General features: G+C 42.8%; 2 protein-coding genes across 9 annotated transcripts in view; both read right to left on the minus strand.

Annotated features, from left to right (window-relative positions):
* Positions 1–1,524: 1,524 nt before the first annotated feature.
* Positions 1,525–16,099, minus strand: LOC116429222 (uncharacterized). 6 transcript variants are annotated; one of them, XR_012998120.1, is made up of 4 exons: positions 15,435–16,099; positions 8,910–8,972; positions 7,820–8,827; positions 1,525–7,431 (listed from the first exon to the last, which is right to left on the minus strand). XR_012998120.1 is itself a non-coding variant. In XM_076365306.1 (3 exons), the coding sequence occupies exons 1-3, from the start codon at positions 15,540–15,542 to the stop codon at positions 8,534–8,536; spliced, it is 465 nt and encodes a 154-aa protein (XP_076221421.1). In that variant the 5' UTR covers positions 15,543–16,099; the 3' UTR covers positions 1,525–8,533. The 6 variants fall into 6 exon arrangements, 2 of the variants coding, with proteins under 2 accessions (XP_076221421.1, XP_076221422.1); XR_012998122.1 differs by having other exon boundaries at positions 1,525–5,140; positions 7,189–8,827; XR_012998119.1 differs by having other exon boundaries at positions 1,525–5,975; positions 7,189–8,827.
* A 1,694-nt stretch (positions 16,100–17,793) lies between these two features.
* NLG-4 (neuroligin 4) overlaps positions 17,794–27,186 on the minus strand; it is a 446,966-nt gene continuing 437,573 nt past the window's right edge. For 2 of the 3 annotated variants that reach the window (XM_031982031.2, XM_031982032.2), the window contains exons 12-14: positions 26,633–26,896; positions 25,432–25,594; positions 17,794–21,437 (exon numbers count right to left, since the gene is read on the minus strand). In XM_031982031.2, the coding sequence (XP_031837891.1) occupies positions 21,288–21,437; positions 25,432–25,594; positions 26,633–26,896 (577 nt within the window). In that variant the 3' untranslated portion in view covers positions 17,794–21,287. The remainder of the gene's footprint in view (positions 21,438–25,431; positions 25,595–26,632; positions 26,897–27,186) is intronic. The other variant, XM_031982034.2, reaches the window with a different exon arrangement.

Consider the following 27,186-nt stretch of genomic DNA (forward strand, 5'->3'; position numbering starts at 1 on the left):
TGTTCGAAACCTTTAGGGAAGCTCAATTACACGTCGAACTCCTAAGTATTAGGGAAAAAGGAAATATGGATCCATCCTTTGAATAATTCAATTATTCGTTCGCAATTTTGTGCTCGAAATATGAAACTTTCAGGTTGCTGAAATGGCATTTGTCTTTAAGGGGTTGATATTTGATATCAGGTTCACGGAACGTAATAATTTAGCGCATACTGGATTTTATAAACCTAATTTCAACGATTCGATTGAACTGGTATCAATTTTTCCAGGAACAATGCAATAAGCTGTAATAAATGTCCGTGAATCTACTATTAAAATAAAAATTGAAGAAAATAATATCTATTAGAGACCGAAGAAAGGAGTGGCATTAAGAATGACCGGATATCGGCTGACCAACGATTATATCCGCGTTCGTGTATTCCCGACAGTCGCGAGCGCCGATCGTTGATACATAATTCGCGTAATACGCTGGTATATATAAGCGGCGTGCACACGAAGAAAACGCTTTTCTGCCGCTACGGAAAAATAAATGAGCCCGCGATCGGATCACGTGAGCGGTTCACGCGAACTTTTTATAGCCGGCAGGAAAGGTGGTTGCATCGTAGCCCGGGTTTAATGAACTCTAGCCGAGACGTTCTTTTATTTCTCGCATAGTCGGCTGGAGATATCGATTGGAGTAGTTGGTTCCAAGAGCTTGCGAGCATCCTATAAGCGAACCATCGGGAAACGACATCGACGGCTTTACTTATTGCGACTCGTATTCGTCGGAATTATCCGATTCTATTGATAATCGAGCTCGTCGCGTTTATTGTCTCGTAATACCGACAGCGGATCCGATGCGTCGGGCCGGTTAGTTGAATCATGACACGGTTCGACGCCGCTTCGTACGCTGTTTTTCGCGTGTCACCCGACGGTTTTAACGATCATCCGCAGTAATTTTAGAACCGTTCGCGTGACTCATTACGGGAGAATTAGTAGTTGAATATTCCGCAGGCTGAGCCTTGAGATCATGCACCATCGACGAAAGTAAGCTAAGGACGGAGACCGACGAAACTGTACTGGAACCGTGAATGGGAAACGGGAATAACTTCGTCGGGCTGTTTAGCGGAGTTTTCACTGACCTGTAATCAATCATCGTTATCACACTTGACAAGTACCCGCGAAACTTGAACAGCGTCGGGATTGTTCTTAACATGAATGGATAGGCATTTACTGCGTTTAGCGAGTTCAATGAAGTGTATTATTTTCTTAAGGCTCGTGCCAGCGGTTAACGTGAAGGATACAATGTAGGCTTGTGGATTGAGCTTTCAAAGGAATGAAAAATTGTTGAAGTACCGGCAATATTGTGACCTAAATTCGTGAACTCTAGAAATATTTGTAATTACTTAAAAAGTTCAGTTTTATTGAATTCAAAGACATACAAAAATGATTACAGCGTGTTTTTCCTGTATTACTTTGTTATTTTAATTAGAATTATATCTACGTTTGGTTAAGGGATCGTTCAATTGAATTCTGGAAGACAGATGGTTAGTTTAAAACTCATTTATTGAACATGACATAAAAATCACGATACATAATATAGATAAACCGAGTCTATTGTAAGCTTCCAAACTTTAGATATATTATTCATTTATTATCATCGCGTTGTGAAATCGTCTTATCAAACGCTAACAGATTTACTTTACTTCAAGTATGTATAGTGAAGATCTCGTGGAATGTGCACCCGCCGTGGTGTCTCGCATCGTTTCAGCGAACGTTTCCATTCAACGAAAACAAAATTCTCGCCTCGGATTCCGTGAATGAATCCGCGGGACATTCGAACGGGCGTGTCGCGTCCCTAATTATGTATTTCGCCGTGGCTTCTGTACAGAAGCATTTCGATACTTCGAAAATTGAAGGAAAAAGCGAGCTGCGGCACGGTTTCTCCTCTCGACAACGATAGCCGCTGTTCGTATATTTTTAAAAAAAAGAAAAGAAAGGGAAAGAGAGAAAAGAAAAGAAAAGAAAGAAGAGAATGAGACGTGAAAAGGGGAAACGAATTACAAACGGAGAAATAAATACGCAAGTTCGCGAAATACAAACAGGAGATGATAGGAGCTCGGCGGCGGCGGAATAAGAACCGGCTGCCCCGAAAAAAAAATGGCGTCAGCCGGCTGTCGAGTACCTCGACCACGCGCGCCACCATATTTTTGTTTCGTGTAATCCTGGGGGATTTTGGCAGTGACATTCAACCGTCATGGATGAGGGGAAAGGGCTCTAATAGGCGATACGCATTCAACTTTAGGAACAAGGGTTCTCAAAAGAAACTACATCGAAAAGATATTTATCAAAAAATCTGACATTAACACTACAAGTATCGTTTTTCATCTCTCAAAATTACGGGAGCGAATATCTTGCGAATTGTCGGTATAGCACACGAACGAATCATCTTGTTCAGTAATTACCTATGAACGTACCACTGTAGACGAGTGATAAAATAATCTGATAATTTCAATTAGTCCGATAATTCTAGTGTTAACGTATTTAAACTGAATATGTTCCCCTGCAAGCGAAACAAAGCTTTCAGCCCTTCTCCCCTCAGCCACACGCTAAAAATCAGCTCAAAATGTCCCGGACGAGGTACAACGAATAATCGTAAAAGTACTTGAAATAGTAATACAAAAAATAGTCAAGTCGCCGAATAATAAATATACATATATGTGTTTAAGTGTGTATATATATATATATTTATTTATATAATATATTTCATATAATATTTATATATATATATAGCTTTGTAATCGCGCGAACATTGCGACCGTGGAGTGAATGTGGACCGGGCCAGGCGAAAACGAAGACCGACCACGTGAGAACCGTCTATTCCAAAGCTTTTCATAATTCATCATCGTTTAAAAAAGATAACAAACTGCACAACGAACTGCTGTAAAGATCAACAAGATAAAATGCTACACGTAAAAAGCTAGGAAATCAGGAGGGGCGTGCGCCCGGTTCACGTTTACTCCGCGGTCCGAGGCCGCCGTAATAAATAGATCGTATTATCTCGTCAATCGCTAAACTCTAGTAACACCATTTTTAATTTCTTTCTTTCGTCAGTACAAATCATCCGACGGCACGTCGGAACGAGCTCCTACGGGGGTTCCTTCTAGAAACAACCCCCATTAAACCTCGTCGAACCCGACGTCCCGTCCAGCACCACAGTAACTAATTCGATCGGTAATTCAATTTTTTTCCCCTTTTTCCTTCCGTTTTTTCCTTTTACTGTTAAATTTACTCTTCAGTGTCTCTAAAGCAGTCTTACGTGTAACGGCAATCTTTTTCGCATTACTAGCAGGGGTGTGCGGGCAACCCATCGCATCGAGTGCACGGGCTTCGTCGGAGTAGACATATTCCGGAGATACTACGCGAAACGAATATTAAAATCGAATATCAGATGTTCTAATGTTCGAAGGAAGAGGTAAAATGATTTTATCAATAAAGTACTGTAATTCCCACTCCGTTTCACAAATCTATCACATTAACCGGTTACTCTTTCGTCTAACAAAGTTGATTCCAAACGTGATTTGTACGCGGGAAGCTAAATTCGCACAGATTTCCTTCGACTTTTCCTGATCCCACCGAAACCCGTGATCCCGGGTTACCCGCACATCCCTAACGAGTTCATCGCGCGCTCTTTCGCGAGTTCCTCCCTTCCTTCTCCATCATCTCCGTACTTCGCTCGTTCAATTTCCGTTTTCCATTTGGAACGCTAAAATTTGTATCGGGCTCTGTTGCATCGTCGAGTTATCGCGGAGACACTCCCTTTGCTACGAGGCAAACGTTGAACCTGCTACGAAAGCTCGCGAGCCGTTGAATCCCGTGCCAATTTCCCGAATACGGTCGAAAACCATTGTTACATTCACTCGTGCCAATCCCGAACGACGGCCAGCTTCGATACCCGACCGGAAGTCGGAGAAAAAATCGTTCGATACCCCCGGTCCGCCCCGCTCGTCCCGTTCGACGAGGAGGGAACTTCCCGCTTCCGCCAGCCTCGGAAAAACAAATCGACGGAGAACGCGAAGCGTTCTTCGCGACGATCGCCGACCAATCAACCTCCTCCTTCCACGATCTTCTCCCTCAACCTCTATTCTTTTTTCCATTTTTTTTTTGTCGTTTTGTTTACTTTGATCGTTGCAAAATAATTCTACCTTATAGCTTACGGTATCACAGAGTTACACGCGGTATCGCTTAATTGCTCCCACTTCGTGAATTTCGTAAACGATAAGAAGAGCGGGCGCACGCGCGCACGCTAGCGAAACAAATTAGAGATTAGCGAATATGGACGCAGAAGAATGTCGCTCTGCTCGGCTACACATCTAGGATCCCTATATCTTACTTAATACTGACCAATTGAAGGCTCGACATCGAAATGGAACGTTAACGAATAGACTGCGGCGTGCTCGTGCGTGTATATATTTATCTTTTACAATTATTTCAGAAAAAGAAGAACGTAGTATTAACCGGAAACTTGGTTTTTCCGTGAAAAGTTTCTAGACGTCGAACGAGGAACAAATATCCAATGAAATTCCCGTTAAACCGATACTTTTGTTTCGACTCTCGTGCTCGTTATAAATGCGTATAATCCGCAGTCCATTAACGAAGGTAACAATAGAACGAAAAGGAATTGAAACGGAATCAGACGTTCTTTGGTTTCGAATTTTTTCTTCTCTCTTTGCTTTCGTTTCGCACCGAAATACCGGTGAAAGGGAACGATCGGTTTTTGCTTTTCCATTTTCAGGTGTCTCTGTGATTTCGCCCGATGCCTTTCGAAAGACGTCGTTCTGCGTCCGAATTTCGAGAACACTTCTCCTCCCGTCACGTTTCCCCGGGAGAATTCGGTTATTCATAGAACGAATAACGGAATAACTCGCTCGTTTCGGTAACGGCTACACTATACAAGAATTCAACAAATGCTTCGTAACGATTAATCGAAATAGCAGGATCGAATACCTCGGGCGCGGGACAGAGGGAAAGCGCTACGATACTCCCCGATGCGTTGCGAGGACCGTCTTTAAGAAAATATTCTCTTCGACGACAGGCTCTTCGTCTTAGCTCGTCTTCCGTGAACACTTCCGGTTCGCGTCGAAACGATACCGTTGGATCCGATCTATGCAGTCACAAACAGAAAAGAACAGTTTTTTTTAACGCTCCAGCGGCCGCGTTGGAATTTCATCATGTCGAGTGGCGAACTTTCAACAGCACCGAGCGAAAATAATTCAAAACGAGATACGATGGAAATGAAAGTCATGCTTCATTTTAATATCTCGAGCATAATTTTCCTTTTACGACCTCTGATAAGATTCCAATCGGTCATGAGCTATTTACCTTCAAAAAGCAAAGTAAACGCTTAAAAAAGAAAAAAAGAAAACAGTTAAAACACAATTAAAAAATTTCCATCCACATGAATCCAGGTTCTCGAATGTACAACGGAACGTAAACCTGTTGATCGGCCGAGTGTCTCTTGATCGCGACAGTTTCAGCGAGCTAGCCCCGGATGATATCGTTTCGCCGCGCAGTGCGTCCGAAATTGCGCGCCTCGAACGGATCGAACGAAAAAACCATTGAATAAATATTACACCACGTGTAAGTACGGGCTAATCGCGTTCAGAGCGCGGCGACGCGGTTAAAAATTAAGTCTTCCGTTTAGGCTTTCTCCCTCCTCTCTCTCACTGGCTCACCTAGATTCGTCTCCTACGCTGCGAATCATGTACACACGCATTTCGCGGCCCCGGTAAACGTCCCGCCGACGATTTTTTATTTTATTCTTTGCCGTGACACGCGCACACCCATCGGAGGCAGCTAGCAATCTTTAAACAATGGGAACGAGCGTTTCCGGTCGTCCATAGGCGAGATGCTCTACCACCGGAACCTCGTTCGTCGCCTCGACGCGAGCTACGCCCCGTTTAGTCGCCGTTTCGAGCATCGCCTGCTCTGTCCTGATGCTTCAAAAACATACATTTATCATGATTACCATTTTGTACGATCAAAGGCAAGTCGTTCTTCCGCGAATAGAGCGATTCGATAAATGGAGCGATGAGCATAGCAACAAATAGCGTTCGAACTGGGGAAGAAATTATACGGTCGGCGAGAATGTACGCGGGAAACGGAAAACTACCAGTTACAGCGGCGCTGTTCGACGAACTCCGAAACTCCGGAGAGCTTCCCCAACTCTACCATCGTTAGTCCCCGCGGATCAGTGCTGTCCAATGTTAGCTCCCTTGCTCGAGGATCTTCCTGCGATTGTTTCTTAGTATCACGACTGTAATACTAGGACTACTGCAAGCTGACTGGATTTGATGTTCTTACATTGCAATGACTGATAACATAAAGCATTAAGTATCCAGAATTATTTAAAATATATCTTCGCCTAGATAACCCTTAGCAGTCCTATGTCGAGTCAGACTCGACAATCTATTTTATTGCAACCTCTACCTGTTTTAATAATTTTTTTTGTATTTATTTGTAGTATCACAATTTTACTATTTAAAGGTACCATTTCAATGACTCCCAAATATTCTTGGATAAATAGAGCGTCATATTAAGCTGTAATCGAATGAACTAACGTCGACGTGAAGCTCAAAGTGAGAAACCAAGGGCACGGACCGCAAAGGGATAAGGTATTATTAACAGAAATTTTCATAAAATGCACTTTCATCATTTTTGTAAGAGTTAGATGTTGATCATATTAAATACTCGGTAGTTAGCATCAATCGCGTTAGTCCAACTGTATTTTTCCTTAGCCCTTCAGTTACATTTTTACCTTTCCGAACTTCTTCCTTTTATCAGTCATTATAGCAAATTTTATACGAATAAAAGAGCAAGAAAAGCATGGAATCTAACCCATGGACAGCACCGCGATCTCAAATCTCGTACGATTTTCCGGTTCCCGCGATCGCAACCAAGACGAGCGGAAAGCAATGTGTACTATCGACAGCCACAGAAACTCGCCGGTAAAACTCTATACGCGCGATAATGTACAACGAAGGAACTAGCATTCTTGTTTCGTTAGGTCTGGACATTGAGATCCTCTATCGATCCCGACTGGCCGCGAACCCCTTGCGACACGCGCGCGCGTCTCTACGCGAACGCGATTCTACGTATGTACACCTGTGAACGTGCACCACGACGGCTACTTATGCGGTCGCGATTATGTACCTCTTTCGCTGGGTTCTTCGTCTCCTTCTTCATTCTCTTCTTCGTTGATTCCATCACGTTTTCCCCTGTGATCCTCGCCTCTAACGCAATTCGCTCGCAAAAGAGCTGCGACTCGAGGGCCTACGTCGCCCCTTCTTCTTCTTCCTCATCATCATCCTCTTCATCATCATCTTCATCTTCTTCGCGGAGAAGAAGCGTCTCTTCCATTCTCTACTTTTTTAATCATTTCCCTTCTCCGCCATCCTAAACAGATTCTCACAGTTATGCAAAGGAATCAGTTCGGGTGGATTCTCGCGAGATTTCGGTAGATTTGGTATCGGGAAGGGGAGCCGCGGGCGTGCATCGACCCTCCCGCTCGGAAACTAAACACGGAAAACCGATTCGCTTTTTTTATCTAATCCCCATTCCGGATCCGTCCGTCCTCCGCTAGAGCCTGTCGCTTGGTTCGTTTTTTTTTCGCGTTCGTCCAGTGTCTCCGTGAGTTACGTGCCAATAAAAGGGGGGGGTTGTGGATGGGATGAGTGGGTGGGGTTCTCGTCGATCGAAAGGAACACAAGATTTTCCGAATACGATCTCGCGACGTGTCACTGCGTGAGGAGAAACGTAGAGAAGAGAGCACACAGCAACCTACTGGTTACGTTATATTCGGCAGCTCGAGATGCTGCGCTGGCGGCCGCCACTCGCCGTACGATCCTTCGACCTCGAACACCACGAACTCTCGCGTGGCCTCCTCCTATCGCGGTACCGAGGAGACCGGAGTACTCGAAGCGGTTTCTTGACCTTCGAAATAATCCGTGCCACTTCCGTGCACCGTGGTTCGTCTTCAAGGATCTTTCATAGCGATCGTCAACCTCTAGTCTCAACTACTCCTTTCCTTGACGTCTGACACTCGACCGCGTCATCGTCACTTTCACGCTTTCTTCGATACTTCGAACTAATCCTCCATCACTCGAATAAGCCTCTACTTCGTTCCTCCAGATGTTTTGTTCCTTTAGTTGCATCAGCGTGTTCACGGTTTTCTTTCGGGTCAACGTTCGGTCACCCCTCGATTCACGATCATTGGAGGGTTCTCGTCACCGACGAACGACACGCTGGAACTTTGCTCCCAGCATTGTTGTCTTCATCCTCGTCGTCCTCTTCTGCTCCTTCTCCTTCTTCTTCTTCTTCTTCGTCTTCTTCTGGTTAGCCAAGGTTTCGTTTACCATGCCGACGCCGGCGGATCCGGGCACGATCGTGCCACCGCCTCGTTGATCGCCTCGGTCGCGGTAACGGGTGCGGAGGTGCGTCGGATCTCGATCGGTTTCGAGCCGGAAATTGGTGGCCGGCCCAAAACCCCATGACTGTTTCACGACAAGTTCCGCTGGTCCTCCCCGCACTCCTCAGCCTTCCTCAACGACCTCTTCAGCTTGTCCACCAGCCGATTGTGGAACTTGTTGAGAGAGTTCGAGCTGCCGGTCTTCGGCGGCGACGAGCCGGTGCTTTTGCTCGGGCTCTGCAGCGAGGACTGCGAGGCCCTCGAGGACGTCCTCGAGAAGTGGCGGGAGGTGAGCGGCACCGAACGGTGGGCCGGGGACGTCAGGAAATCCGAGCCAGGGGACGTCGACAGCGACGGACCCTCCGATTTTGAGCACTCTGACACCTGCAAACAGAAAATCGTAATCCATCCTTCAGAATCTTCCGTCGAACTCGAAGTCTGTAGTATAAATATCGAATGATATAACCTTCTTTATATTAACCCCTTTGAGGACAAGTGTTGTACTATTGGCCATATAAGGTTTGGATACCTAAAATCGAAAGTTGCAATCGAAGAATTGAATTCTGTAAACATTCAAAGTTCATGGTTTCCTTACTTTCTAGCGTTCGAGGGTTTGAAAGCTCATTTAGTCTCTTGTGCAGAAGGTTACTAGTGCTCTTGTAAATCCCCGTCCACAAAGAGGGTTAATATGAATGCTAAATGGTGTAAACTAGCTGTACGATCGTGACTATGAACCCAATTATTCTTACTACGATTCTGAAAATTGTGTATCACATACATATAGGACAACGATACGAATGATAATGGAATGCAAACGAATACGTATTGGATGTATGCATATGGATATTGTTACAGGTTGTTAAAAGCCCAGGAAACTTTCACGATATCCGATAAACATGTTAAGGTACGATGGAAATGCTTATTAAACTCCGTTTCCCGGTACAATGTTCGTCGACAGGAAACCTTCACTTCTGCGGAGAAGTATGAAGTCCCGACCACTTTCACTTTGATTGTAAGATTCATGCTCGGGACAGGTTCCCGAAGATTCAACGAAGACTCCGTAACTCGGCTGCCTCTCCAATTCTATTCGAAGATGAGCCGAGCGCTGGACGATCCGACGCCGCTGTAATGGAGTCTCGCGACGCTCCTCGACGCGGACGCCGGGGAATCGAACAGCGAACGAGTGCATCGCATCGAATAATCAAAGCCGCACGTGTGCACGTGCGCCATGACCGCGGACACGGTGAATTTCTCGCCGCAGTGTCTCATCCCCTGGTTACGCACGATTGCATAACGCCGCCAGCGCAAAACAAACAAAGCCGGATCACGGCACGTGGGCTTGCATCGGATGAAAATAATATTCTCATTGAAAATAATAGCTGTATTCTCACATTCCGCATTCCTTTGGGATATTTTCGGATAACGACTCTGCGCGACGCCATTTCGCACGGCGATACTTGGGAAACTTTCTTTTTTGCTCCTTAGTTGAATTGAGCAATATTGTAATTAGTAAATCCGCGTGCAAATTTCTATTTTTGCGAATGAAAAAGAAGCTGAGTAGTTACTATTTTGTAATGGTAACTATAATTTTATAATAGTGATTCCGGTAATTGGAAACTAATATCAAAATGTACGATGAATTAAATAGTCGGAATTGCATGTAGTCAATTAATAGGGTCATGATTTCTACTAGAAACGACGGCAAGGATTCTTCGTTTATTTTTACTTTTCTCGTGCGCTGAATATACGGATTTGCGTGAAATCGACACTTTTAAGACACGTTGTAAGTAATTTCTAATCTACTGAACACACTGCTGCACGATAGATCGAACGTCTGTGCTCGTAATTGAAAGTGTAACACCAGAACACAGCCAGACCGGCAATTTTCGCGGCGAGCAGTGCACAGACCGATAACTATCTCACTCGAGCCGGTAGTTATCGATTAACACGATTTGCAGTTCCACGTAAGTAATTTGCAGCGTCTCGCACTATCTCGTTCTTTCACACATCGATGGTACGGAACTGAATGCGATACCTTCGGGAATTACGAATCTCTCTCGTACTTTCGAGCCGAACGACGTCGAGCCGGAAGAGTGTCAATTGATTAAATGACGAAAAAGTCGGCGCTCGTCGAACGTAGAAGTATCGTGAAAAACGAACATTACACGTGAAATACGAATCCCTCCGGAATTTATCATTTTAACCGTGTATTTTACTACGAGAATTCAATTTTTTTAATACTATTCTCCTACCAATCTTATCGATGATCATTAACTCTTGAAAAATTACTTCAATATCGGATATGGAGATCAATATAGATGCAATTATTATAATAATGACAATTGTCAACGATACTTAGCACTTAAAGCCTTGAACAAAGATAACAAAGCAAAGATAAACACAGCATTGCACGCGATCCTTTTGATTTGCGTATCGCGAGAGCACTTTGCGTTCGTTTCAATGATTCCATCAACGATTCGGTAAATGCTACGTTTATCATCTGTGACTGTTAATTATCAATGGCATCTTCTGGACCGATCACTGGCGATAATTCATTAACTGAATTAAAATGAAAGTGAATGAGCGAAGTTCTTAATTCACACTGCGCAAGCTGTTATCAGAACAGTTTGTGAATATTTTGTTAAGATTTCTAATGTATTTGTTTAGTTATTCCTCTTCGCGAATGAAACCAAGGGAAACGAGTACACTTTCAATCGGCGATGAAGAAAGGAAGAAGGAAAGCGACGGACGATTCTGGATACATTTAAACATTGAAAACTCCGAGCATCGTTATCGATGACATATCGGATTATTGTATGAATAAGGCATCAGATAAGGGAGCCCCGGAGCGGGAAATCATGCGGAGCATTACGAAATTGTGAATCGAAGTTGCGCAATCGTACGTCACACGAACGAAGAGGTGTTCGTCCAACGTATCGTTTAGCCAGGTGAAAGAAAGATCTCTCCATTCACCGGAGTACGTCTAATGACTACGTTCAATGATTCCGCTGGTTTCTCTAATTTCTAGTCACTGAATATTTAGATATTAATCAGTTGCCGCGGTTTTACGTTCGAGAATCTACGGTTAAGATGTTAAACATCGTCGTCAACGTTATCGTTATTATTGTTGTTAGGACGTTACGTAAATTCTGTCAACTCTCAAGACTCTGCGATTAGTCATGCTATTAGCGTAAGGACTAGCTGTCAAGTACATAGCGTAATTACGAACGGAAACTCGTTTTTTACTCTCGCGAACTGTTCAGGTAACTGCTACGTCATTGCTCTACGAATTGAATTCGATTGCAGTTGATATTGAATTTAAGGAGGAAATTTATTTATGCGTAGGCTATGCTTATTTAATTCTGTTATCGATAGTTGCATTTATAAATGTCCTTAACAAAGAAGAAACTAAAGTTTACTTCGCCATTTCTAACAATTGCGCGGCTAAGCTTATGCAATAACGTGACTTTAATAATACTGATAATAAAAGTACCGATAACGGAGTTATCCGCGAGTTTCCATAGCCTTGGGTTTAAAACATTTTCAATTAAAATTATGAATATTCCGCAGTCGTGGTGGGTTCTCCATTCGAATTGAACTTCCAAGGGTAGCGTATTTAAAGGCATATGATAATCTTTATTGTTCCGATTATAAAAGTAGTGATAACAATGTTAATCACGAATTTATGTAACTCAAGTTTACAATATTGTTAAGAGCGATATTGTTAATCAACGTGTTATCGTGGTATTTAAAAATTATATATACGACCACTGATAGCCAACTATCAATGCTGACTATATACATCGCTTAAATTCACCGACATTTTTCATCCGAATATCTAAGTTGTCGATTCCCAGAAAACAATGAAAATCTTCATTCGCATTCCCCTCACGATTAGACTGCAGAGTCGTATGCGTTCATGGAAAACTTTGGAATGCAAAGTTCCACAGAACGCGAGGGACACGACGAAACAGACAAAATATCCAAAGTACTGTGCTTTTTACAATATTTATTAAGAAAAACCATTTCGTATACCTCCATTTTCTCAAATACGTTGTCAAACACTCGAAGATTTGCGAATTTGATAAAAGTTCGTACAAAAGATATATTAAACATCCAAAGTATAGTATTTTTTACGCAATTTATTTAAAAGAGAAGAACGTTTTCCCAAATATGTTCTCAAACACTTGAAGATTTGCGAATTTAATAAAAGTTCGTATAAAAATTATATTAAATATCCAAAATGTAGTATTTTCTACGCAATTTATTTCAAAAAAAGAAAGAACGTTCTCCATCGCAATTCCGTTTTCCCGAATACGTTCCGACAAACTTGAATCTGCACAAGATTTGCGAATCTGATCAAAGATCGTACAAAAAATATATTAAATATCCAAAGTGTAGTATTTTCTACGCCATTTATTTCAAAAAAAGAAAGAACGTTCTCCATCGCAATTCCGTTTTCCCGAATACGTTCCGACGAACTTCAATCTGCACAAGATTTGCGAATCTGATAAAAGTTCGTACAAAAATTATATTAAATATCCAAAGTGTAGTATTTTCTACGCCATTTATTTCAAAAAAAGAAAGAACGTTCTCCATCGCAATTCCGTTTTCCCGAATACGTTCCGACGAACTTCAATCTGCACAAGATTTACGAATCTGATAAAAGTTCGTACAAAAATTATATTAAATATCCAGAGTGTAGTATTTTCTACGCAATTTATTTCAAAGAAAGAACGTTCTCGACAAACTTCGACGGCGAAATCCGTCGTCGACTTGCGGCCGTGCGAAAATTTGCGGTTAAATTCCAGATAACCGGCTGCGACCCGTTGGACACATCCGCGAGGTTCGCCTTGCGTTCCCGGTGTTGTCTTCGTCGGCGATGTTAGACTGTCAACAAGGATTACCTCACCGAAGACGCCGGGGCGGTACGAACTCGCGGCTCAATTGTCGTCCGTCGCCGAGGGCAGCTTTCGTCGCGCGTAATTAACCGTCTGACTAAGCGCGAAATTATTTGTAATCGACGTTCCCGATCCTATATGGCCCGGCCGAGATACATTCGCGGTTCAAATACGTTGGACGCGTTCGCGCGCGTGCCTGAATGCCAAACGGAACCCGCGGGCCCCCGTTGACGACACGTCGATGTTTCGGCAAACCGGGAACCGGTTCCGTTCGCTGCTCCTCTATGATTTCACGAATTAGCCGTTCCTGAAAATTAAGAACCAGACGATCGTTCTCGTACTATTCGATCTCCACTTCCATCTCGGAAGCTCCGACAACATACCGAATTCCTCGGTAGATCCGCAACTGCTTCGAGAATCCTCTCACGTCGGACTCTCGAAGATGGCGGATCTATCATATGATTGGATATGCTGTTTATCGTTCAGTAATCTTCATTCCGTTTCCCCTTTTTACCTTCTAATATTTTTAATAGTGAGATTAATAGAATTAGCAGATTTTAGAGGAGTGAGGCGTTACTTTTTGAAAATGGAGAATATGAATTCGGAAAAATTGAAGTTTTTGTGTCTCATTGTTATAGTAATGATTTGAATGTTGATGAAATTGTTAATTTTATATATATATATATATGAATGACATGAATGCCTGGAATATGCGTTAAAATAAGTGTCACAGGGATTGTTAAAGATACATTCGTATATTTCTTATGCCAGTTTAACGGTTCGATGGTTCGCGGTTTGAATGCCTCGCCACTTGTTATTCTGTTTCCCCGTATTGCTGGAGTCCTACGTCTCGAGGAACGTATAACGATTAACATTCAATTGAAATTGGCACTTCTCGGTGAGTGACAGTGCTCGTGGCATGCTTTCCTCTCCGCGTCGCGTGCGAAAGTATACAAACACTGCGCTCATCGTTTCCTATCTATAGAAAATGCGAGATCCGATTCGAGATTGGGCAAAGGCACCGATAAATAGAGGAGAATCTTCGATTCGCAGTTTCCTTAAAATTCATTCCCGAAAGTGACATTATTCTGGTTCCTAGAATAGAAAGATTTAGTGCCTCCTGCGCAATACGATGAACGAGCGTATAATATCGATACGATCTCCTGTGATTTCATCAATATTATCAATAGACAACGAATTTTTACGCAACTTCGAGCGCCTACACCGAAGAACCACAAAAATAGATCGTTATTGTTCATGGTAATAAATTCGGCGGATCAAAAATAGCAGCCGAGATACGATCCTATATTCGTTCGCAGATCTTTAAGCTGCGAATGTCCAAAAGCCCGGTCTAATTACGAATTTCCATTTTATTGCGCAAGAGACCCGTGATCTAAATTTTAAACGAGAGCCGAACTACGCGGAGCTACGGGCTAGAGTGTGAACCCTTTAAGCAACCGCCAATCATGGACCACCAAGACACCCTCTCAAACGATCTAGATGGTTCAATGATGACTCCGAACTACAAATTTCGAAGCAGCGTAATCGGTTACTCCGAAACGCAAGTGTGACTCAAGCAACACGTTAAATGCCAAATTGGAACTGACAGAAGCGTCTCAAAATTGAAGCCGTCACTTGCTTAGTCCTTCCCACCCGAGAGGTGACTTTCAGTCGTCATTTCGGTACAGTAAGATTGTAAATACAAATATTTAATATCAACCTCTGTATGCATCATTATATGAAATATTGAACTTGAATTCATAAATTGACGCGTGAAGTATCATTACGCTTAAGAAAACATAGTCTGTATCATTAGGAAACGTTAAATACTTCTGAAACTTTCGAGTGCAAAGGGTTAATTCTACATCCCATGAATCCGAGTAAACTCCAGTTCCAACAAATCACAATGAAAATGAATTTCCGCGTTCGCCGATGAAGTTGTCACCCAAAGTTCGACCAACTCGTCGGTCAACGTGTTACGTTAGATAACCGAGGTTCTACCGTATTCGAGGCCCAAATGAAACGGAGCGCGCTACGACGGATCGGATCGAGCAGCGGACATTCTTTTCGGGGTATCTTTTGGCACTCACCTTTCTGCTGCGGCATGCCTGGGGATTCGAGCACTCCGAGGACCGTCGGTTGCGGTTAGTCTTGTAAATGTCCCACTCGTTTTTCACCACGGGCATCATAAACGCCATCTCGATCAGCCGGCACTCGTCAGCGCGCACTCTATACCTCTTCGTCCCTCTCGCAGGCCCGTTCCCTTTCTCACGATGCGCGCCTCTAGCCGCCGTCTTTCTCCCTCCGTTTCTCTGGAAAGTTCAAACCCAGTCGGAGCACCGGTGGTTTTCTCCCCCTGGCAGCCGGGTCCTCGCTGGTTCCTTTTCCTCACCGGAAGAGAACTTTTCTGCTGGCGGATTCAACGAACGGAAACGCGCGCGTAATTCTCTGTTTTTCTCTGCTCGGATCTGTTTCACCCTCTTTTGGTTCCCTCCGTCTTCCCGGCAAAGGATTACCGCGTTGCCTGAACGGGATAACAGTCGACGATCGTTCTCCGATCGGAAACGACGATTCGGTGTCCGAAAGAGATGTTCGTGCGGTTGGTCTCTAATGTCGACTGGAAAACTGCATACACGTCCGTGTCGGTTTTTCACGGGTAGCCTCGGCGTGCTGCCTTTTCAACGACGACGTTCGAATACACGCGCGTCCGGTCTGGGCAGCTGTCTGCTACGGAATGAGCACGCCGGCGGCCGTGTGGTTAGGTGTAAAAGCTCGCCCCGGTGGGGACCAGACCGGCAGCCGATTGGCCCGTCCTGAGGCGGGACTCCTACGTCACGGGTTACCATTGATTTTCCAATGTTGATACACACGACGGCATGACGTTCCGGATTGATTTTCTGGCCGCGGTTCCTGCTGGATCGCACGTACGTAACCGCCCGATGACAGACGTCAGCGTTTAACGGCCGACCCGCGGTCGACAAACGATCCCGCGGACCTCCTCGCCATCTTCCTGATGTCGCGCGACCCGGCCTCGACCCTTTGACACACACCGTGTCGCGAATATCGCGCCTGGACCCGCTCAAGGTCGACCGGTAAATTGCGCAGGCCGAGCGACCGGAAAGCCGCACGTGCGTTCCACGTTGACTCCGTGCGCTTGTCCATCATCCGGAGCATCGATTAGATTCGGAGTCGGTATTCTTTTGACGGGGTGCTGGCCTTCGAGAGGATTCCGAGCGCAAAGGGAAAAGGGATCGAGGAAGTTGAGGGTTGATCGGGATTTGGAACGGTTTGCGATAAGGTGGATGAATGATCGATCGGTTGATGGAATGTAAGTCGAATGGGAATGTGATAATTTGCTGGCTTCAAAGGATTGAGTTAATGGAATGTTTCGTATTGTTGTGAAATTTAAATTGAAAAATATGTCGGTATCGGGATGTTGATGTTAGGAAATGTAACGCAGCGCTGCGATTTATCGACTGATGGTACATTGTTGATGGAAGGTATCGTCATCGACGAACGATAGGGTAGGCTGGCGGGGTCTGAATTACCGATTGCGCAGAAAGTGGACGTTTCGTTACGCCCTCTGTAAATAGGGTGTGGAGTTTGAGGAATATATTCAACCCCAATGTTCAAATTTGTAATTTTATACCATGTAAAATAGAATATTCTTTCAAACTATTTGATCTTGCAGTTTATGATGCAATGGATGAAACATATTATAAATTCGCAGACATTACCTCGGTATTACTTTTAATTTATATTACATACTATATTTAATATTTTCAAAAGGCCAGTAAGGGATCCATTTTATAACATGTATTTATATTACGTATGCGCAATAATATACTATCTTTATTTTGTTTCTCTTTCGTTCGTGTTTTTATTTAATTTACATTAACGGGCAGTTTGAACATGTACGCAGGACAATGTAATTAGCATTTATGTATGGGTGGCTTAAAAGCTTTTAATATGCATATATACATCTCATTAAGTTTAATACATTAATTATATGGCTAGAAAGAATTTTCTACGGAAGAATGTAGTAATTAGATTAAAGGAATCAAGGAAACGAAGATTGCTTCATACTTACCGATTCTTATTTTTTCATTGAATATTTAAAATGTTAATGTAAAATCAAGTAATGTTTATTTATAAATGAGTGAACAAGTACATGTATAATGTACTTGGTTAATAAACTTTTGTTATTGACTTTGAGTGTTTTGAACATTACCGACCTCCAACAACGTGAAATTTCCCATAGCATGGAGTATGTACTTTAAAAATGGCTGTATACAATATACTTCACGTATGGTCTGTGTCAATTAAGCATTTTGAATTTAATTTGAATTTGATTAAGTCTGAATTGAATCAGACGAATAGTCATGTCGTTTAATCGAAGAAGTTAATTGAGAGCAACTTGGGGAAAAAATATTCAACAGATACAATTAATATCTCCATGTATTTTGTTATATATTTACAATTTTATAACAGAAACGTTAAACGTAACAGGCAGTCTCGCACTCGGCTGAAAGATGGGCGTAAGTTGTCTTTCTAGTGGAGCGCGAGGCCAGCGAAAAGTCACATAAATATAATAATATTCGTCATAATAAATTCAATACAATCCATAATATGTATATGTAATATACGTTATTTAAATTTTTCTTAAACATTCGCTCAACCGGTTCAGTTGTTCCTTCTATCTGCTCCGTTCTGTTCCACCGACTGTCCATTCGCCTTAATTACGTCTATTATTACTCGCATTTCTCATTTTTAGTCTTTAATTGTATTCGGATTGTCCGTACTTGATGATATTTATGTATGTAACTCTCTTTTTCTCCGTTTCTCGCGCGAGTGCCGTTTAAAAAAAAAATGCAGACTTCGTTCTTTGCTCTTGATCTATTCGTGTCAATGCAGGAAACGGTCGACCGGTTCCTCGATCGTTCCGGTCCCCTCGACGAGAGTACTCGAAAGTACTTTTGATCTTTTTCTTTTTTTTTGGTTTTCGTTTCTTAATGTATATACAAAAACTTTGATTTCTCTGATTCTCCTCTTTCGTAGGTTTTACTAACACGTGCTGTTAACCCTTTTAAGCTCGGTACTCACGACTCTGTCTCGCTTAACCGCGAGAACATCCCTTAACGCGTTCACTGCTGTCAGTTCGGAACAGTGTTTTATTTAACAAGTTTCACAGTACACAATCCACGTTCGTTTTCTAATCGAAGATGATTCTACATAACATTATAGACTTTAAACGCACTTATAAGACTAATAGACTATTAAAATTCGAAATAGACCTTTGATCGTCGTTTCTTTTGATTACGAGAAGACTTTGATTTTCAATTGCACCGCAGCAATGAAAGCGTTAAGATCTGTTCGCTAAAGAATCCTTTGAAGCGCATTCCGTGTTCAAGAATGTTGAATATCTTCATAAAATCACTAACACTCGAACAGGTAACGAACGGTTGGTTTCTTAATATGAATTAGGGTAGCCACGCCCTTTTGGCAGTTTAGAGAACACCGAAATAAAAGATTCACTACGTTGAACGGAATTTCAGGGACCTGTTGCGTGAATATGGCGCTCCAAAGGATCGAATCAAACTTCGGGACAGCGTCTGTCGCTCGAATCGATTGAAGTTACGTTCCTGCACTGCTCCGTTCGTGAATATCCGAGTTCTGTGGCAGTGTGTTACGCATAATAACGGATTTACGGTAGTCTTTATGTTACACCTATATATATACGTATATTTTTACAAAAATTTCACGCACACACTTCCGAGTCCGACACCAGTCGACGAGCCTGGGACTCTCCGCGGCGCTATCGAGCGACCGAAGAGCAACGTGTGCTCTTTCGAGCTTCGATTACGCGGTGTACAACCATTTTCACACACACTTAACAGTTTTAGATTGAAATCCACACCCGACCATACTCGACGTAATGTTAAACGATATGAAAAAACTTAGGATCGCTACTTTAATACGGGTTGACTCACGATAACGATCTAGCGACGATTCATTACACTAGCCCTCCTCCAATCACGTTCTAGTGTACCGCGGAGAACATTTAGACACAATTTAAGTCGTAATTGGTCATTGGTTTTTCGTAAATTATACTGTGGCGACTGTTTTTCTAAGTTTATCGGTTTCATTTCAGACGTACACGATTATAAAGGCTGAATCAAACTCGTGGTGTATGCTGATTAGACAATAGAAGGTTTCATTACCGACTGTGTACAAAAATGATTCCGTTGGGCGAAGATACGAAGAAGTCATTCTTGAATGGGAAATTATACGATTGCGTGGCAATATGGCGCTCAATGGGGGAAAAATACACTGTGTTGCTCGTCGACGATCGAAGATATGGTTGGTGAAAATCAATTTATAGATTTCAGTTTCATTTTTAATACCGTTGAATAGCTTCTCCATGAAATGAAATTGTTTGATTTATATAAAAAAACCTACCCGAATTAACTAAGATTATTATACCATTTCAACAACGCAGTCTCTCGACAGAATAAATGTATTTTATTTTGATTTCTCTTTGACGAAATTTAGACAAACGTGATTACTCATGAAACAGTAATACTTGTAGACATCTTTCGCAGATTAACTCCTTGGACGGTGCATTGTCGACAGTCAAAGCAATTAGTGAATTCCTTTTCCCGACAGTTCAGCAACATGCCGCTAACAGTTTCGTTCATTTTCCTTCGATTTTAATGAAGACTATAAACTAGCACACCCACGAATCCACAAAGTAAACAGACGAGAGCAATTGTTTCACGCAACTGATCGAATCATCGACGGGCAATCCTCGAATCCACGGATCCGTCCATCTATCGATTCACGCCGCGCAACGTTTCACAGTCAACCGGAGGAAAGAAATGGGAAAACGGACGACTAAACGCGACACGAGTACAGGTCCTCTTAGAAAGTAGCAAACGTATCTTTTTTTTGGCGTTTCTTACGGTATAAATTTCACTTTATGTACAAGGAACATCTAACATCGTAGTAGATAGCGTTTTATACACGGGTCGTCGTGACCGATTCGTCAGTTTTCTTGAGCGTATCTCTCTTTCTCTCCCTCCCTTTCTCGCTGTTTTTCACTCTCACTCTCTCTCTCTCTCTCTCTTTCTCTCTCTCCCATTCTCCCACCCACGTGACACCTAAAATTCATTATTATCGACTAGCTAGCTGAATGTACTGCGTTTGATTTCCGTATCGTAAGAATTCTCTGTTCCTTTTGATTGAAGTTCGATTGATCGTAAGAAAGAAGTTGCGCCCTCGATTATCTGGGGAAACCCTCTCACCGATAATACCGATCTATCCACGACAAATCCAAGTATCCATCACCAGTCTCCCGACATTTTCCTCGCAGATGCTGCCATTTGCAGGAGGATCCGCAACTTTCAAAATGTTCATTGAACGCCTTCAGACATTCAAATTCTCCCGAGGATTTCCAAGAGTATCGATCCTTTCTGATCAAATTAATCCAATCAGACTGGACCTAGACCGTCCATCTTCATACCACGTGTCCGTGGTCTGACCTGTCATCCAACGATGACAGTCCATAAACGGGCACCTCTTCAACTCGCTGTCCTCAACACCTTTTCTTCATCGTCTTGTCTTAGTCGTGTTCTTCGGCACCGAAGCCGAAGCTCCCCGTCCACCCCCCTCCATCAGTCGCTGTCCCGTCGTCACTCCGACGGTCCGTTCGTTCGAGAGTGACGCGACGACGCGTGTCCGCGTGGCAGCCGCCGCGCCGGCCATTGTTCGCCGCGGTCTCAAGGTCCCAGGGAGATTTCGTTCAGCCGAAAGGACGAGCCGAGAATCACCCTGCCGCTGGAACCCGAGCCCGAACGGCTGACCAAACGACCCCGACGCTTTTATAGCAAGGTCGACGCCGTCAGAACGTCCGGGACGACTGGCTTCGGAGGGGGGTCCAAGCATCACACTCGCATCTCGCTCATTGTTGCCTGGGACACGCGACTCGACACGGTGGCGCTCTGCAGCAGGGGCTGGTTCTCGGGAGGACTTTTTGCTCGGGGTGGTGGTGGAGCTCTTGGAACTGTCAGGTGTATTGACCCGTTTGGTGGACCCTGAAAGTTAGACATCGTTAGACGATCGGAATTGGAGAGGGTCTTCTGTAATTGTAGAAATTTGATTGCCTTCAACCCTCTGCACTCGAGAGGCGACTCTCGGTCGCCGGTTGATGATTTCATAGAAACATGTGAAATTGTGAAATGTTTAATATTAACCCTTTGCGGACGAATGTCGAGATTTCGGCAAGATGAAATGGTCGCGAACAAATGATTTAATTAATCAAACACCAAGAAATCTTACTTTCTGTTTTTCCTATCATTTAAGTAACTGATATATAATTTAGCTTCATCTGCTGAAGATTTCGTGTATTTCAAAGAATCTTCGTCCGCAAAGGGTTAACCTATCATACATCAATAAGTGAAATATTCGAATGATCTTTGTTCTTTACTTTATATGTGTTTTCTTATTAGTTTCAGAGAATGTTGTTTCTATTTCATTGAGAAATATTGAATATTTCTAGTGAGAAACTTTGCGGTGCAAAGGGTTAATATTGTCGTTACTATATTATTTGTTATTCATCGCAATGGATTATAATCGCACATCGTTATTGTCAACATTGGTCGAGGTTTCAAGGTGTGTTGTGACTTTTCTTAATAGTTTGATTTTAATTTGTAGTCAACAATCTCACTGCAGTCATCTGGTCAGCACAAATGTATTCCCTTTAGGAGAAAGACAAGCTTTTTCGACTGATTAATTTATTTCGTAAGTTACGCCATTTTCCTTAGTCATACAATGTAGTAATTCACAGATGTCTGGTCAAGTACCATTGCATTTCACTTGACCGTTCTACTCGCATTGTTCCAGCTTTGACTAGACCAACTGTTTGTATTCTGTTCGTATTCTGACGTTCTAACATCTACATGTACATTCTGTATGATGCTTGAACTTAGTTGGCTGAGAATACGTTGACCTATTCTACTTATCAGCCAGACGTATTTAATCGTAGCCGACTGGTTCATGACTGTTCTGTGTTTCTTGGCTACCCTGGACTATATTAACATTGTCTGGTCAAATTCTGTCATATTCCATTTGCTTCCAATATCAATCGAAAGACTACAACACTATCATTAATACACGATTGTTCTTTTATTAAAACTATCTCAACTACTAGTGACTTTTCCTCGTAGCAACTTTTATCACACCTAGAAGCCTCGATTAGTAATTATTCTAAATGATCTGTTTTGTAATATCGTCACGAATTTCGAAGTAATTAATTGTGAACATTTTTGGATCTTCACTCTTGTTCATTGAACGCTTTGAAGTACAGCAATTATTGTCAATGTACTGAAGAAGTCTCATATCGATTTATAGTTTCCATAAACAGTTTATCCATAACTGTCAAACGAGAACCTTTCGGAACGCGAAATGCAAGAAAGGAAAGTATTCGCGATTGTTCCGATCGTGTACGATCAAATAATGAATTTATCACTCCTTGTCCCTTTATCTCGTAGAGACCTTCCACCGCGGTACGGGGAATCGAATAACTCCCCGAGTTGTGTTCGACGTTATCGACGACCATAGACAACTTTCAATCGACGCGAACGATTGTCAACAAGTTTTCGCGCCGCGCCGCGAAACTGTGGATATTTTTCCTACGATCACCGTTCCTTGAATGCCATCGAGATTCGTGACGATAACGAGTCCACTTCAGCTAATAAAATTTGATTGCGAAGGATATTGATCAGGAAATAGTTACGAGGGAATTAATGTCAAGTATATTCTAAGGGATCGAGTAATTAACACTAGAACAGCTGAGCACTTAATATGATTAATATGTAATCGTTATAGAAATTGTAACGATAGATTATTATTAGTTTCTTCAGACATTCGTTATAGCATTCAAGTGCGACTATTTATTTTCAAGATCATTTCGAATATTACATGCTTCTAAGATATCAATAATTGCGAGACAAACAATTTGAAACCAGTCATTCTGACTAGTACGGTAGATCTAGTGTTAAGCGAAAATAGAATCGTCTCTGAAACAAAGCAAACATTAGTCAAGAAAAGGTGATCTGTAAACGAATCTAAATGAACGAACACGCGAATGCAGAAGGTTTTCTACATTATAGGAAACGAATCACTCATTTGCCAAAGTGATGAACTCCACAAAATAAGAAATATAAGATCCGATGAAGTTACACAAAGAACAAATTATATATTTCAAATTAAACCTTTAACCCTTTTAGTGCTGGACGATATATCGTTGCGCATCCAGTAGCGGGAGAACTCTATCTCAAAATAAATTTATAAAACCTTACAAATGCTTTAATTTAATTGCAAGAATTCTTTTCGAATTACGTAAATATTTTTAGTTTGGTTTTTATGACCTTTTCCCCAAACCTTAGTAAATTCGTCCGATTATCTTCGCACAGGCACCCGTTTTTCGCCCTAAAAGGGTTAAAAAGTGGAGTTACTCACTTCGACCCGTGAACAACTGAAACATCGGCGCGACTCGAATGAGAACCACTGAAACGTAGCGCATTGCCCGTCGCCTCCTCTCGATTCGCGATGACAGGGTGCTCAATTATGCCCCGAACACGGACGAGGTCCTCGAGATCTTGGCCGACCAGTGTTCGAGGGTTCTCCGTTTAATAATCCCCATAATATTTAGCAAGAAATCTCGCAGCGTCGCGAGCTACCGCGGCGCCGGCGTAGATATTAAGCCATTAAATGTTTAACGAGCAAACCGGTTCCGGGTGGCGGCAATTTGTTAAACGCGATCAAGGCATCGCCGCTCGCCGGCCCGGTACACGCTCTTTCCTCCCTTTTATTATTCGTCGAAACGAGCCGCTCTTAAAGGAAAAAATCATAATACCCCGCTACCGTGACTCTTATTGTCCATAAACGAGAAGTTTATTTCCGGCGGGGAGCGCGCGCGCGGCGGGCTCGAAAAGCGGAGCACGATCGGTCGGTGAAACGGGCCTGGAAAATTTTACGCGTTGCTCGTTGATTTATAAAAGTTCCGTTAACGACCGAAAGGCCTCTGAAAACTTTAATTCATAATCCTATTAAGAAACTTTCGGAAGTTCTAAGCCGGCGCGGCGGCCCGGCGAAATTTACACTGCGAGGCGTCCGACATTCTTCGCCGGTCATTATTCCAGCTACGGACAGTATCGTTCTTTTATCTCGTCGCTAAATTTCCGCGGGCCACGAAAGGGCGGGGGGAGCGGGGGAGCGTGAACTTCATTAAGCGAAACTTTAATGGCTGCCCGTTAACTTCGTCCGGATTTCGACTTTCATTTTTACCGGAGATTTCAATTTCGCCGAGAAACTTGTCTGTCCCTCCCCCCTTTGGATCCCGTCTCGCGTCCCGCCCCTTTAGAACGATGAAAATCTTATGAAAATTAACTCTCGCGGACGGACGATGGTATTCCAGTTCAACCCCGATTCGCTCGTTTGAGATCGCGCTCAACTCGTTACGTTTCCGAGAGCACCGATCAATTTGTCGGTGCTTAGAAGTTTGTTGACGCACTCAGTGGCTCTCATTCGTGGACGCTGGAACAAAGACTGGATGAGTAAATCGGAGGAATCCGATGTGATCCCACGGAGGATATTCTGCATTTTTTGGTAATGTTTTATTACAAGGTAAACTATGGAATGTATCGTTTGGATCGTGGGAAATAAACGATTGAGAACCACGATCTTTTACGGATCGTAATAATAATGAATGTCGCGTAAGAGATTTAGGGTTTGAAACACTTTGTCTTTATTCAAATTTAGAATCTTTATTACATGGAATATTTATAGAAGATCTATTAAATAACTTGTTTTGTCAATAAAAGTTCAAACTCGAAATAACTGATTAAATTTCTTCATGCCCAACGCGAGACACGAAAATAAAAATCGAATCGAGGTATGATCGAGAACGCGCTGGGTAAACGATTAAAGTGCAAAGGGTTCTAAATTGATTGGAGCTGGTGGGGACGGTTTGGATAAAGATCATCGCGGTTTCTCTCGTGACGGTCGAGTAATACGATAGACTCTCACTTGGGTTTGTGCGCTCATGTCCTGTATGACGGAAGCTCGGGGAAGAGTGGCATGCTGTTGCTGATGTTGCTTTTGATAGTGATGTTGATGAGGCAACGTGTGAGTTCCCTGGCCCTGTTGGAGAAGCGTGTTGGGATCGTTCGGAGGGCCTTTCATAACGTTCCTGCAACCACGATCGATCGTTACGAGCCCGTAACACTTCGGAACGAGATGCAATCATCTTGTTAAATAAATTTACGGTCGTGCGGCGGGCGGGGAAAAGGTGGCCATTGTTGGAACAAATGCGGTTAGCCGAGAAACATGAATGACGTTCTTGGTATGAGCACGTGAACGGTTTATTTACAAGGGACGATGGATTGATTATCGAACATTCTCAGCCCCGAGGAAAAACGGTGCAACGAACACGTGACGGGAAATTCAATCTCGAGTGATATTCATACTGCTCTTTTTATATTAATTTTCCGTTGAATATGTAATACTCTCATTTAACATTGAATCATGGATTTCAATTATTAGTTAGTTCTAACTGTGGCTGGAGTTATTTGCGATGCGATATAACGCATTCAATGAAATTTTCATCCACGATTATAAGTGCGTTATTCAATGTGTGCTATTTTGAATAAAGTATCGTTTAAGGTGGATAGTTGAAAATTATTTGGAACATATTGTCAATATACATACATTCTCGGAAAGGAAGAGTCTTCTGATTGACGAGAAAATTGATTTGTTTGAAGTTGAATAACGGTACATATCGAATAACAAAAAGCAACCAGCGTTTCGAGTATGAAAAGAGCGAAAGAAATAATCGAAGGTAAGAGTGCGGCAGTAAAGATGCTCATCGGAAGACTCCTGGCCACCTTTTCGTTGACTTGTTCCACTGCGAGGTGATCAGACACAGCTCGAGCCATTTCTTTCAACCGTGAATACTCATTCATCCGATGTTTATCGAAGTATTATAACTAGACAGCGGATTTCATGCATTTATCAAATACGAGCGCATCGAGTATCAAGCGAACGAACGTCTATAAGAGTTTAAGGACTTTTTTATTTTCAACTGACTGAAATTCTCAAGAGAAGAGATCGGTTTGTACTTATCTCTCGTTCCTTCGAATCACTTTGGAAAATATGTATTTCGCATGGAAATCCGCAGTGCAATTTGAACCGTGCGCGACGATAAGTGTGATTTGTTTGCGCGCAATACCTTCTTAGCATCTCGTTCTCCACATCAACGATAACCTGACCGCCCCCGGGGAAATGGGAGTGCGGCGGCGGCGGTTGTTTCAGCTCGGTGAAGCCCCGTGGCCCGCACTGTTGATTCAACATCTGTTGCTGCTGAAGACTCTTCACCTCGAGCCGCGTCTTGTCCCGCTGATAATAAACCCCCGCGAAAATGAGAACGTTCAGGATCAGCAAGCTGCACCCGATGGCGATCGTCACGCTCAGCGCCGTCGAGTATGCGGCGTACCTGTTCGAACGATCCGAGTTTTAGAGCGCTATGGAACTATGAGACAATGGACTGGATGTTTCTGTGGAAGGAAATATTGGCTTTCACGAGAGTATTCGAATAACTGTCTTGTGCAACGTGAAATCCAAAGGTGACGCAAGCGAAGGTAAGGATAAAAAACTGATTCGAGTGAAAATGAATATTTTATCATGTAATCGTGGAGCATAATTTGTCAACGTTACTCTGTTATAAATATTAAACTTGTGTAATTGATGTCACAATGAATGTTGTAATGTAAAAGGTTTGCAATA

This window comes from Nomia melanderi, chromosome 3, assembly GCF_051020985.1.
Source record: "Nomia melanderi isolate GNS246 chromosome 3, iyNomMela1, whole genome shotgun sequence".
Classification (NCBI taxonomy): domain Eukaryota; kingdom Metazoa; phylum Arthropoda; class Insecta; order Hymenoptera; family Halictidae; genus Nomia; species Nomia melanderi.